A 13,904-nucleotide genomic window follows, 5' to 3' on the forward strand; every position below is an offset into this window, starting at 1 on the left:
CTGGAAGATCATTCCAGCAGCAGCCCGCCACGGAGCCCGACGCCGGGAGGGCCAGGTCTGAAATTCCCGGCGGTGGCGAGGCTCCGTGGTGGCCCCCCCACCGCTGGGTCAAAGGACCCACATTAAAATATTCAAATTAGCAGGATGCATACATTCGAATAAAACTGACTTCAATCTTACTGTCAGGCCGCGATCTACTAAGCAGCAGCCGGCATTCACGTGCCTTCACTTTTTCATCTGGGGAAAGCAGGGGCTGCAATGGTGGGGAAGGAGAAACCCAAGACTTTTAGTGTGGGGAGAAGAGGGTGGGGGGGGGGGGGGGGGGAAGGTCAAATTTACATCATTAGGGTAGGAGATTGTGGGTAGGTGTGACCTCTGCACTTTGTTCAGTTTGGAAGGGGAGAGGTCAAGTGTGGAAGGTAAGAGCTTTGTGGGGGAAGGGCAAATAATGAATTTAATTGTTATGGGGGGGTGGGAAAGGGGCGGCAGATTTTTAATCATACAGTGGGGGGGGTATAACATAAAAAATTTAAATTAGCCAGCAGGGCTTTAAAAATGGCACCAGCGCTTGTGCACAGGCAGCTGACGCTATTGCTGGCGTCAGAGAGCCCACTCCCTCCACATGATTGCGGGGGGTGGGGAGGCGAGCGGCCCAACCAGCATATTATTGTTTGCGGCGGCATGGCATTGCGCAGCCTGCATATGCGGGCCAACATTTTTTTCACCCGCTGTCTCTCCTGGCAGCGTCTGCATAAAATCCAGCCCTCTGGGGGTAATTTACCCACAGGAAGGAAAGGAGAGTAAAAAGAAACTTTCTGAATCAGTCAACCCAGACTGTTCTTACACACAATGATTGGTTATCAAGTGGAGCTGACAGTTGTCTTGGATTACATTGATTAATTGAACTGTTTTTATTTATTTTTTTATTGAGAGATACAGCACTGAAACAGGCCCTTCGGCCCAGCGAGTCTGTGCCGACCATCAACCACCCATTTATACCAATCCTACACTAATCCCATATTCCTACCACATCCCCACCTTTCCTATATTCCCCTACCACCTACCTATACTAAGGGCAATTTATAATGGCCAATTTACCTATCAACCTGCAAGTCTTTGGCTGTGGGAGGAAACCGGAGCACCCGGCGAAAACCCACGCAGTCACAGGGAGAACTTGCAAATTCCGCACAGGCAGTACCCAGAATTGAACCCGGGTCCCTGGAGCTGTGAGGCTGCGGTGCTAACCACTGGAAATTCAGCACATTTCCTTAAAAATGGAGTGATGCAGTAACATCCCAGGTTGGAGGGAGACAATATTAATTATTCCCACTTTCTTCACATTCCACGGCTAGAGAAGCATATAAGTGGAAGGATAATCAGAGAAACAATGATCATTGGACTGCTATTTCAAGCCTCCTGGTGGTGGGTTGAAGAATGGCATTTGTAGATGCCAACAAGTAAGTCACTAACTACAGTGGGTACACAGCCCAGCAAGAATTGTGCAGGGAGGTGGAGGAGGGTGGGAATAAAAAGACGGGCTTCAATTGCTCAAAAAATGTGAAGAGAATATAAAATATTACGTGTAGATCTTGTACAAACCAGAAAAGACCATTTAAAAATTAATATTTTTAAAACATTCTTCTGCCAAGATGGTTGCAGATATCAACAGGATACATGTAATTTTATTAACATTTCACATTCAGTTGCTTGGCAAGAAATTCAAAGATCTGCTATTGTTAATATTTTTAAGAAATCACAATATCCATGTAATTTGCATTCAAGCTGGTACCTCTGATTATGCAAATAGTCTATAACAATATTTCCTTCCATCCCTTAATTATAGTGTCATCTTATAATAAATTGAAAAACATGCATTAAACATTCGTGAATCAATAAATAGCTGCTGGTTGGGTTAAATATTCCACACGTTATACAAAACTGTCCTGCTTATGTATGTCTCATATTTTAATCAATTATTCAATTTTGGCTGTTCATCTGTGACGTTACTGCAGAGAATGAAATGTTCATTTTAAAAAAAGCATGGCATGCATTGGTTGATGCTTGGATATAACAGTGATATACAAAAATAATCTATTTTATATTAAAATTAGTAGGTGAGGCACAGAATTCCATTTCTAAATTTACTGAAATCTCTATGTCAACTGCACCATATGGCATGTTTCATTTTCAAACCACCTGTATTTATCTGCAATATAATGTCCCCCTCTAGGTGGCAGTGATAGGAGTTTCTAACACAACAGGCTGGATTCTATGAGCTCAAAAAATGGTGGCCCACCCATGCGGGTCGCACGCCAAAGAGCTGCCGCGATCTTAAGCGCAGTTGCTCACTTAATTAGCCGGGGTGACCCAGCCCACCCCCCTTGATTCCCGTGGAGGGGGCGGGCTGTCCGTCCCTGGCGATCGCGTCAGCTGCCTGTGCACAGATACTGATGCCATTTTTAAAGGGCAGTTAGCCCCGTCAGGATACTTAAATTTTTAAAGAGATATCTCCCCAGAATAACAAAGTTCCAACACCCCTTTCCCACCCCTCCAATCACAATTACATTAACTATTTGCCCTTCCTCCCAAAACACTTACCTTTAACATCTGATCTTACCCACCAAACTGCACAAAGTTTGAAGTACAACTCTTCCCACAATCCCTTAAACCCATGACGTTTATTTGACCTCGTCACCCCACCCCCCCCACTCCCCCCCTCACTGATAAACTTACCTCCTCCCCCGCCCCACCCTGAACAGTGATCTGAAGGCGCGGAGGTGCTGGCTGCCGTGCCAAAGATTGCGGCGGGCCGTCAAGATTGCGGGTGGTTATATTTAATTAATTTTATTGATTTAAACATTCAAATTGTGGTCCCATCGTCCAGTGGTGAGGGGGCCACCATGGAGCCTCACTGCCACCAGGAGGATCGGGCTGGGTCCTGCTGCCAAAGTCTGTAGCGGGCCTCATCCGGAGCCATTTTCAGGCACCCCCCCCCACCCCCAACCCTCCCCCCGCCCCACCCTCCTGGCCATGGATCACGACTTTGAGGGCTGCCTCAAATACAGCCCAATGTGTTTTGCTTGTAAACTAATGTTGCATGGCATGCTCCTATATATCTACACCATCTTTGAGCAGAACAATGGCTGTGATAGTTAAAAAAAATCAGAAGTAGCAAAGCATGGGAAAAAAACACAAAAAGATGGCTCTTTCTAAAACTTGTGCATTACCTGGGCTAAAAGAATTGGGACTCTACAGTTGTTCAAAAATCATGATTCCAACTCTTCCCCACACCAAGTTATTACCCAACTCCTCCACCACGGCCTGCCCCAAGGTACTTTTCTTATCCCGTCCCTCTCTTGCTGCTATCTTCTCCATCCCCTGCTCGCTCCCTTCCCATCTCCCTTCTATTCTCTCCATATTCCCTATCCTTATCCACATCTTTCCCAGTCTTGAACTGCAGTTCCAAGATGACCCTTTGGGGGCAGAACCTCCACCCAACCCAAACTTGACTAAAGTCATTTTGGTTTCGAATTTCTGGCAAATACGAATGAAACAATTTCAACCCTCTGTTGTAAGACAGTAATGATTCAAAAATTCATTTTTAATTGTGAAGGATAGATGTAGAATAGAATAGAGTATTTATCCATTGTCAACTTAATATTAACATTCAATCACTTCTCAAGATTTTTTTCATATCTCTTGCAAATAAACATTCTTCAACATATTTTGCTGCCATCTGCTGGTAAACCTTGAAGGAACCAAAACACATTAAAGTCCTCAAAGGTGTGGAGTAAGTTAAGGTAGGAAATGTTGCTGACCTCTAAACACACATGAATGCTCTGCATGTTTTACATGTTTCTGGTTCACTCAAAAAATTGCTTTTTTCTACAATATTGTTATTTTACCTCAAGTTCATCCCTGGACTTCCTTTTGAAATGTAAATTGACAAAATATTAAATTCTTTTCTGGATTTGTTCAAAGATGCACAATCTGTTTCCCAAAGCATGAAAATGTGCATTTTTAATTCATATGAAATTTCAATAATCTTTTCATTTCAAACATTGAGCACTGAACAAATATAGAACAGATCTGTCCACAAAGGTTTTGGTGAGTAGCCATGACTGCGAACATTAGAATAAAAATCCTTCTTGATCATTCGTTTTAGTCCTCAAATATCTACGAATATTATAAAATTAATGGGAATGTTAACAAAGAGAATTCCCTGTAACCATGAAGATTGTTACATTGGAAGGTGTTTCCAAAAGAAAAGGAAAAGGGTGTGGGTTTTGAAGTGTCTAAATTGGTGATTGGATGATTTCTATCCTCTAGAATTAGTATACAGTGGAGTCTGCATTAAAAACCCTAACTTTTTTGGTGCACAGATGTGTTTTAACTGGTCCTAGATACATTTTCTCCAGCTCCTTTTGCACCTAACGTCAACTCTACAACTAGATGACCTGGTCCCAACTTTATCTATCAGAACTAGGCTGGAATTTTCAGGGCCCTTTGGAGGTGTCGGGGGGTGCCTGACGTCTTCCCCCTGTCATTCCATTTTGCCAGTGGAGGGAAAGTTGGTAAATCTGTTGCCTGCCGGGAGACCAATTGAGCCACTTAAATGGCAAATTAATGGCCACTTCCCACCTCCACGGGCAAAATGTCCAAAATGCCTGCATCGGGAGGGCCTGCCGCCATGTGGAGAGACTACAGGGTTAAACCTGTAGGCCTCCTGGGGGCGGGGGGGGAGCTTCCTTTATGGGCGCTCCATGGCCCACGGAGGGGCCCCCCCAACAGCAATGGCTACCCTTGCAGCAATAGCAGGACCCTGCATCCCCCAACCCCACTTACTTGTATTTGTGGGCACCCAGCCATTGAGGTTCCCTCTCCCTGCAGCTGCAGCCTCAGCAATGACCACCAGTTGTGGTGGCACTACTCAGCTGCCAGCTCTCGGATTAGGCTGGCAACTCTTGGGGGCAGGCCACTTAGTTGGCCATCGCTGACAAGAAGCCACCCCAAGTCCCGACAAAGTGTGATCACCTCCCGTTTTTGGCCTCGGCGGCAGGACTTCTACCCTCCCCACAAAATTCAGCCCCTAATCTCTGTATCGGTAAGAGTAAAACCAATTGTCAACAAGTTATAAGATTTGAATGCCAGGAAGCATGACTGTATAGACTTACTGTTGGGTCAAGGAGAATCTATATTGCAGGACTATCTTGATGATGTAACCATTTGAATACATAGGGCTGAATTTTATCAGCGCGCCACCTGGCGGCCTTCTGACACGTAAGTGCAACCGCTGAGCCCCCGTGATATTACACGTGGGGGCTCATTTAAATGGAGGGAGCGGAGTGGCTGCCCCCGATGATGTAAAGGGGGCGCCGCCACGTCCCCGGAAACGGCGTCTGGCACCAACACGCAGGCGCCGTCGCCATTTTTAAAGGGCTTTAAGCCTTTAGAAGTAATGTTAATTTTTAAAGTGATACTTTGGTGCACTGTGTTTAATAATTAATTGAAATAAATGCTGGAGGTCCTTTCCCACCCACCCGCCAATGTCTATTTTCGAGGCAATATGAACAAAATTAACTTTATTCCCAACCCTAACCTTCCCCCCCATCAACCTCTTCACGTCCGCCCTTTTCAAGCCCTTCCCACCATCCCCATAAACAATCGGAATAGTTTTCCCCAATGCCCCCACCCCAATAATTTTATTCCTCCCCACCAGCAAGGCGTGCGTTATGGCTGGTTGGCCATAAAATCGGTGTGGGACAGCCGGCGGCGGCAGGTAGGTTAATTTGCATTGTAATTTATTTAATTTCAATATGTTAATGAAGGCCTCGCCACCTTCGCTAATATCTGGCGGGGCCTTCCCGGCGTTGTGGGTCAAGGCAGGCCGCTCCTGCTAGCATTTTAGGGGCCTCCCCACCATGACCCACGGCATCAAGAGGCTGGTAAAATTCAGCCCATACACTCCAATATTCCATTTATACTGCACAAACACTTCTCCTTCAAGCAGTTCCATGTTACAGGTTGGTTCCCAGTGTTCTGAATTTGTACAATTCACACTGTTTAATAAAAATGACAGCTACGCTATCTCTTCTCCTGCAGCCTCAGAAAACCATGATCTGAGCTTCTCCAGTGACAGCCATATTTTCTTATTAATACTGCAGCACTGTTATCAACAGCAGTTTGGACATCAGAGATTCGTATTTGGAATTAAAAAAAAAGAAAATCTGTAATGTTTAACTGTCGTGTGAAACAATTGTTCACAGATGGACAGTGATACAATTTCCTCCATTTTTTCCTGCATGCACCTTGGGAGATAACACATTAAAATTATGCATTTTAGACAGACACGATTAATTTCTGCACTTACCATTCTTGTTTTTATAATCCTGGTTCCTTCAAATATTCTAGTTGTGTTAGCTAGAAAAGGAACAAATATATTTTTTAATGTAAATAATAAATTCAAAACAACCAAATTTATAAATAAAAGACAGTACACAAGAAGCCATTTTGAAAAGTAACAAAAAAATGAATCTCCCAATCACAATTGGTTGGTGGTGAAAATGTGTTCAGTGACATAGATTTTGATCTAGGTTTAAAAAGACAGATTGCACGGCATGGTCATGTTTATAATTAACATGTTTTGTATCCATCACATGTTATTTGATCATGTATGACTAAAATCATACAACCAGAACTTGGTATGGCAGGTTCTGAAGGAACTATATACTGAGCACACACAAAGAAGTCAGAATGCTGCAGATAGGCAGTGTCAGATATTGTCTCCAACGCATATGTTGTAAAGTCCGAGGACCAGAATTCATTTGTTTTGACTTACAATTAATTAACCACTCAATAACTGCATCCATTGGGTCCCCCATCCCACAATGGTGCACCCATAAACTATTTTCTTACAAGATCCATGTGGGATGTAAAAAAATATATTATTGGAAGAATGAAGAATGAAGATCCTACAATATAGACCCCCAGGATTCTAGATTTAGATAAGATAAGCTTCAACAGGATGAGACAGAGACTGTCCATAGTAAACTGGACAGATCTGTTAATGAGTAAAACAACAGAAGAAACGTGGTCGGGAGAGGGGGGAGATGGCAATCATAAAAGAAGTTAACGTGGTACAGAACCAGTGGCCTGGATTTTAAGAGCTTGCCGCCAATCTTAGCACGAGCTCAAAAAATGGTGTCCCGTGCCAAAGAGCCACTGCAATCTCCCGCGCAGCAGCTCATTTAAATGGCCGGAGCAGCCCCGCCCCCCCCAAAATCACGTGGCGGGGCGGGCTGTCCGTTGACAGCAATGGTGTCAGCTGCCTGTACGCAGGCGCTGGCATCCTTTATAAAGGGCAGCCAGCCCTGCCGGCACATTTACATTTTTAAAGAAGTAACCCCCAAAATTAAATAAATAAATTCATAACGCCCCTTTCCCACCCCTCCAATAACAATTACATTAACTATTTGCCCTCTCCCCCCACAAAACACCTTTTACATCTGACCTTCCTCGCTCAAACTGCACAAAGTTTAAAGTTCAACCCTTCCCACCATCCCCTGCACCCATTATGTTTATTTGACCCGGTCCCCCTCCCCTGCACTGAAAATCTTACCTCCTCCCCCCTCCCCACCAGTTTGGTGCCTCTTTTCTCTGGACGGGGATTTGAAGGTATGGGAGTGCCGGCCACTGCGCCGAAGATCGCGGTGTGCCCTCAAGATCTCAGGTAAGTCTATTTAAATGCATTCATTTTACTGATTTGAATATTTTAATTGAGGTCCCATCACTCAGCGGGTGGGGGGGGGGGGGGAGCAGGGGAACCACAGAGCCTCGCCGCTTCTAGAAGGATTAGGCCAGGCCCTCACAGAGTGAGGTCCGTGGCGGGCCTCATGCGGAGCCATCTTCAGCACCTCCCAAGCCATGGAACCTGACAGCTGGGGGAGAACAAAATCCAGCCCAGTGTATACCTCTAAGGGGGCAAGAGTACTATTTGCTAATAAAACAGCCATGAACATCTAAAGAGTTAAGAGACAACATAAAACTATAAGAAAAAGCATACAAAAATGGAAAAAAAAGCACAGCCTGGAGAATGGAAGTGTTACAAAGGACAGCAAAGGGTGACAAAACAGATAATAAAAGCTACAAAAGGGGAATGTAAAAAGAAACTTGCAAGGGATATCAAAATCAACACAATAAAGTTTTATAATTATATTAGGAAAAAGAGGGTGGTTAATAGCAATAGGAGCCCTGCAAAAACTGATGATGATATTATAAATGAAAAGAACAAAATGGCAGACATGTTAAATAATTACTTTGTGTGAATATTCAGTACAGGAGGAAAACAGTACGCCAGACACCCCTTGGAAACTAATCTTGAATTAGGGATGGGGACTCAAAAGGATTGAAGGAAGCAAATTAACAATAATGAAGAAAATAATGAGCAGATAGATTGAACAAAGCCCCAGGACCAGATGACTTCCATCCCAGCATTTTAAAGGAAATCGGTGAGAACGTTGCAGATGTTCTAGTTATGATATTCCAAAGTTCTCTCGATTCAGGAACTGTTCCTTTAGATTGAAAACTTGCACATCACTCCAATATTTAAGAAAACTGAGAGAGGGAAACCAGGGAATTATAGATCAGTTAGCCTAACATCTGTTGTCAGGAAATTACAAGAATCCATATTTAAAGATAGAGCGGTTGAACAGCTTAAAATTTTTCAGCTGAGGGAGAACCACCATGGATTTGTAAATTTCTGACTGTTATTCTACTTTCTTACCTTTTTTATCGAACTGTTATTTATACTACCTTTTCTACCTGAGCCCTCCCCCTGCCCCCATTTACTAGCTTAAGGTCCTCGTGACCACCCTATTTAGGCTCTTCAGATGGATCCTGGTCCCAGCTCAATTCCAGTGGAGCTCGTCCCAATGCTACAGTTCCTTCCTGTCCCATGATATGGAAACTCACTTTCCCATACCACTCCTTCAGTCACCTATTTACCTCCCTAATCTGTTTATCCCTATGCCAATTTGCCCATGGCTCGGGTAATAATCCAGAGATTATAACTCTTGAGGTCCTGTTCTTTAATTTAGCTCTTAGTTCCTGGTACTCTCCAAACAAAATCTTTTGCCTATTCTTTCCTATATTGTTGGTATCAACTGGGCCCTCCCCCTCACTCTCTAATATCCTTTCAAGCTGATTTGAGATGTCCCTCACCCTGGCACCAGATAGGCCACATACCATGTGGGACTCTCAATCCTGCTTAAAAAGAATGCTATCCATCCCCCTAATTATTGAATCCCCTATAACTAACACATTACACTCCTCCTCCTGCTCCCCACCCTCCCTTTGGACAGTCTTCTGCTCCAAGGTGCCATGGTCATCATTCTCGCTGTCCTTCTGACAGTCTTTATCCATCTCCTCACAGGTAGCAATTACATTGTGCCTGTTGGATAGGATCAGTTTCTGAAGATCCTCGTTCACTTTCTCACCTGCGTTCTCCTTACTCTACATACTATTGGTCACACTGTTTTGATCCTGCATCTTTCTACAAGGTGTGAACAAAGTCTGCAGCAAACTGTCGAGATAAATCCTCTCTCCCTTATGTGTCAGAGTGTCTCCAACTCGCATTTCAGCTCAATGACTCTGAGCCAGAGAGATGTAAGACAGAGACATCTACTGCAGATGTGTTTGTTCAGGACAGTCTTACTGTCCACAAACTTCCACATACTACAGTTTAGACACACAACCTGCAAAAACTCAGTTTAGATTACTTATTTTTAATTTTTAGGTTGTATTTTTCTTTGTCGACATACAAATTTACACTAAGCATTAAAACACTGCATAAAATTTTAAACACTTACTGCCTAAGCTTACATGAACCACGACAAATAATGAAGATAAACTGCAGCACCTCCTTCCCCATCTGCAGTGACTTTTCACTCAATTGCACCGAATTTCGACTCAAGATACTCAAATATGTGACCTGTGGTGTTTCACGGGGATCTATGTTGGGGTTGCAACTATTCACTGCACTTATTAACAAATTAGCTGATGGAATAGAGAGCGATATATCCAAGTTTATCGACGACACAAAGATAGGCACATTGCAAGCAGCGTAGATGGAAGCATTAAATTACAAAGAGATATGAATAGATTAAGTGAATGGGCAAAACAGTGGCAAATAGATTTCAATAGAGGTAGGTGTGAGGGTCATCCACTTTGGACCTAAAAGGGTAAATCAGAGCTAAATGCTGAAAAGCTAGAAGCAGTGGAGGTCCAAACAGACTTGGGGTTTAGGTACATAGATTGTTACATTTCATGAACAGGTACAGAAAATAATCTAAAAGGTTAATGGAACCCTGGCCTTTATATTGAGGGGAATAGCATACAAGGGTGTAGAGTAGTGTTGTAAACGTACTTACGTCATGGATCTTCAGACCTGCTTTTACCTGCTGGGAATGCCTGGAGGCATGCAGCCACCTTAGAAGATTTTACTGACCTCCTGAAATGGGCGAGTCACCTGCCCTCCAGCCTGCCTCTGTTAAAACTGGGTGAGCAGGTTGGAGGCAGTTTGGGGTCAGATTTGAGTAATTAATTTTTTAAACCTTCCACCTGCCCTCAACCCACCCATCCTTGGAATTAAAATTCCCCTCAATGTTACAGATCTAACTTGTGCAGAAATGGACAAAACAATGAGAGAAAAAGTTTCTGGATCTAAATCCAACTGCAGCAAACTGTGTAAAATCTCAAGGACCATCCTTTCAGAATGGCAACTGATCTACAATTGGGGCATAATTACAAGTTTAGCATCTGTCACAGATATAGTTAAAAGACGAGAAGGGAAGAACCTTATGAAAAATAGACGAGTGAAACTGTTTGTAGATAGCAGAACAGTGTGCTCCTCGTCTTTTCTCTCTTTTCCCCACCCCCCACCCCACCGTTTTTTCCTCATTGCTCAGGTGCAGTACCCATCCGCAGTTGCTTGGCCACCATCTGGAACGAGCAGGGGCCTGGTTGCCCACTGTCCTAAGCTCATATATTTTCCTCTGTACACAGCAGTGAGAGTAAACTGCCATAAATTAGATGTGTTTATACTCCTGTACTTAACAATGTTGCACAATGTTCAGCACCATTCATGACTCCTCAGATACTGAAGCAGCCAGTGTTGAGATGCAGCAGCCACACACCATCCAGACTTGGAACGATACCATCGTTCCTTCACCGTCACTGGGTCAAAATCCTGGAACACTCTTCGTAACAGTAGGTGTAGGTGTACCTACACCTCAAGGACTGCAGCAGTTCAAGAAGGCGGCTCACCACTGTCTTCTCAAGGGCAATTAGGGATGGGCAATGAATGCTGGCTTAGCCTGTGACGCTCACATCCCATGAATGAATTAAAAAAAACTAAGTAATGCCACAGGCATTAGACTTTCAGTGGGAGGAGGACAGCATGTATATTACTGGAATGTTACCAATCTGCAACAGAATGTGTATTCTCAACACGCTGTTTCTTTAAAACTTAATCAAGCCAGGTTGTACTCCTCGTGTCATCTTTGGCTCAGTGGTAGCACTCCCACTTCTGAGTTAGAAGCTTGTGGATTCAAGCCCCATCCAGGGACTTGAGCACATATCTAGGCTCATACTTCAGTAGGTTACTGAGAAAATGCTGTACAGTTGGAGGTGCTCTCTCAGTTAGATGTAAAAGATCCCACGGGACTACTTGAAGAAGAGCAGAGGAGGTCTCAAAGTGCCCTGGCCAAAATTTATCTCTCAACCAACACCTCCCCCCAAATAAGATTATCTGGCCACTTATCTCATAGCTGTTCGTGGGACATTGCTCTGTGCAAATTGGCTCCCATGTTTACCTATGTGACTACAGTGATTGCACTTCAAAAGTACTTCATTGACTGCAAACCACTTTGGAACTTTGTAAGGATATGAAAGATAAAAATAAATATAAGTTTTCTCTTACTATCATGTATGGAAGACTGGAATAAAGGAATTGTTTATTCATAAACCTGCTTTCCACTGGTCATTTGCTAGCTGTAAAATGAAAGTTTTAAAACTCTGAATTCCTCATGTTCCCTCTCCACAAAGGTACTTTCCTGTCTTTTCAGGCCAATATTTCCTCACCTTGCAAAACTACAATTCCACAGGCATGTATAAGTACCGATGAGCATGTTAGTAAGCTGCACAACATTAGAAGCAGCGAAGCTGAACCCAGTCCATTTCTTACCCGAAGCTTACAAACAAATATTTGCAACATCAAATGTTAGTGTCAGCTTTGGCTCAATTGGTACTATTCTCGCCTGAGTCAAGTCACGCACCTGCCAAGAATGAGGCGTATTAATTTCGTCATATGGACATCAATTTTAAACTGTTGCTGTAGTGAAGAAATGACTTGTTAAAGAGATCACCAGACATTTGGGCTGGAAGGACATTTGCATTCTAAGAGACGCTGCTTGTGGAGACAAAGGACTATTCCCTGATCCAATTAACCTAAATGGATTTTGATCACCAGACACTGAAGGTGTAAGGAAACGCATTCCAGGACCTGCTAATATAATACAATCCACAACTGCAGAAGTAGTAAAGCCAGTTAGTCACATGACTGACCTGCTGGCCAACTTGGTTTTTTACTTGTGCCACACAGAAAGGAACAGAAGGCAGTTTTGCAACTGAAGCTGGAATAAGGAAGCCTCTCTCCTGGCTGTCTCTCTCTTGCCTTTTCCCAAGCCACCGGACCCACGGGAGACACAAACACCTCAAGAGAGTAAAGACTCCGACATCGAAACAAGTTGAAGCGTGAACTGGGCCCCAATGAATAGCAGAACTTACCGGCAACCACTGAACTCAAAGGACAGTAAATAACTAACAGATATTGCCTCAAAATTTTCCCCTTTATTCTTTTTACTTTTTCTGTCTCTATCTGCGCGTGCGTTTATTGCGTATGCATGCTAGCGTGGTCGCATCGCATATTCGTAGTCGTTAACCAGATTAGAGTTTAAGATTAATATTTCCACCTTTCTTGTTTAAATCTAAGGAAACCTATCGGATTTCTTTGCCTTACAACTGGAGCACTGAACAAGGATTCACTGAAGGGGAGCTAAAAACATGGTGTTTCTAAAATTAAACTCTGTTACGGTTAACAGGCAAAGGCTGAGACGGAACCCCTAGACCCTTTCTCACCTGGTCGTAACAGTCACAAGATTCCAGGCCAAGTCCCACTCCAGGGCTTGAGCACAAAAATCAAGGCTGACATCGAGTGCAGTACTGAGGCTGTGCTGCACTGTCAGAGGTGCTTTCTATCAGATGAGACGTGAAACTGAGGCCCCATCTGCCTGTTCAGGTGGATGTACAAGATCCCATGGCACTATTTTGAAGAAGAGCAGGGGAATTATCCAGCCAAAATTTATCCCTCAATCAACATCACAAAAAACAGATCATCTGGTCATTATCACATTGCTGTTTGTGGGAGTTTGCTGTGCGTAAATTGGCTGCCGCATTTCCTACATTACAACAGTGTCTACTCTTCAAAAGTACTTAATTTGCTGTAAAGCACTTTGAGATATCCGGTGATTGTGCAAAGCGCTATATAAATGCAAGTCTTTCTTTTCTTTAAATGGACATACTTTCTGTGCATGCTCCAGTCACTGAATGCATGACCATCATAAAATGGTACCTTTTTATACATGCATCAATGCAGTCTTGCTTTGAACAACCATTTTCATTTCACTGGAATCAGCTTTTAAATTTTATGTCTTGTGTTTCTGCTTCTAAAACCAGTTTGCCATACATCAATTTGAATCTGATTTCAATTTACTTCATCTGTCCCTCATCCTGTGTATGGAGAGTCACCCATCACACATCCATTTAGTCCTAGAAACAATGTCCTCGAT

General features: G+C 43.4%; 1 protein-coding gene across 1 annotated transcript in view; it reads right to left on the reverse strand.

Moving 5' to 3' along the window:
- LOC137380054 (receptor-type tyrosine-protein phosphatase gamma-like) overlaps positions 1–13,904 on the reverse strand; it is an 870,349-nt gene that overhangs the window by 154,142 nt on the left and 702,303 nt on the right. Inside the window, exon 11 of the mRNA XM_068051600.1 lies at positions 6,371–6,420. Within this exon, the coding sequence (XP_067907701.1) occupies positions 6,371–6,420 (50 nt within the window). The remainder of the gene's footprint in view (positions 1–6,370; positions 6,421–13,904) is intronic.

This window comes from Heterodontus francisci, chromosome 19 (genome assembly GCF_036365525.1).
Source record: "Heterodontus francisci isolate sHetFra1 chromosome 19, sHetFra1.hap1, whole genome shotgun sequence".
Lineage (NCBI taxonomy): Eukaryota > Metazoa > Chordata > Chondrichthyes > Heterodontiformes > Heterodontidae > Heterodontus > Heterodontus francisci.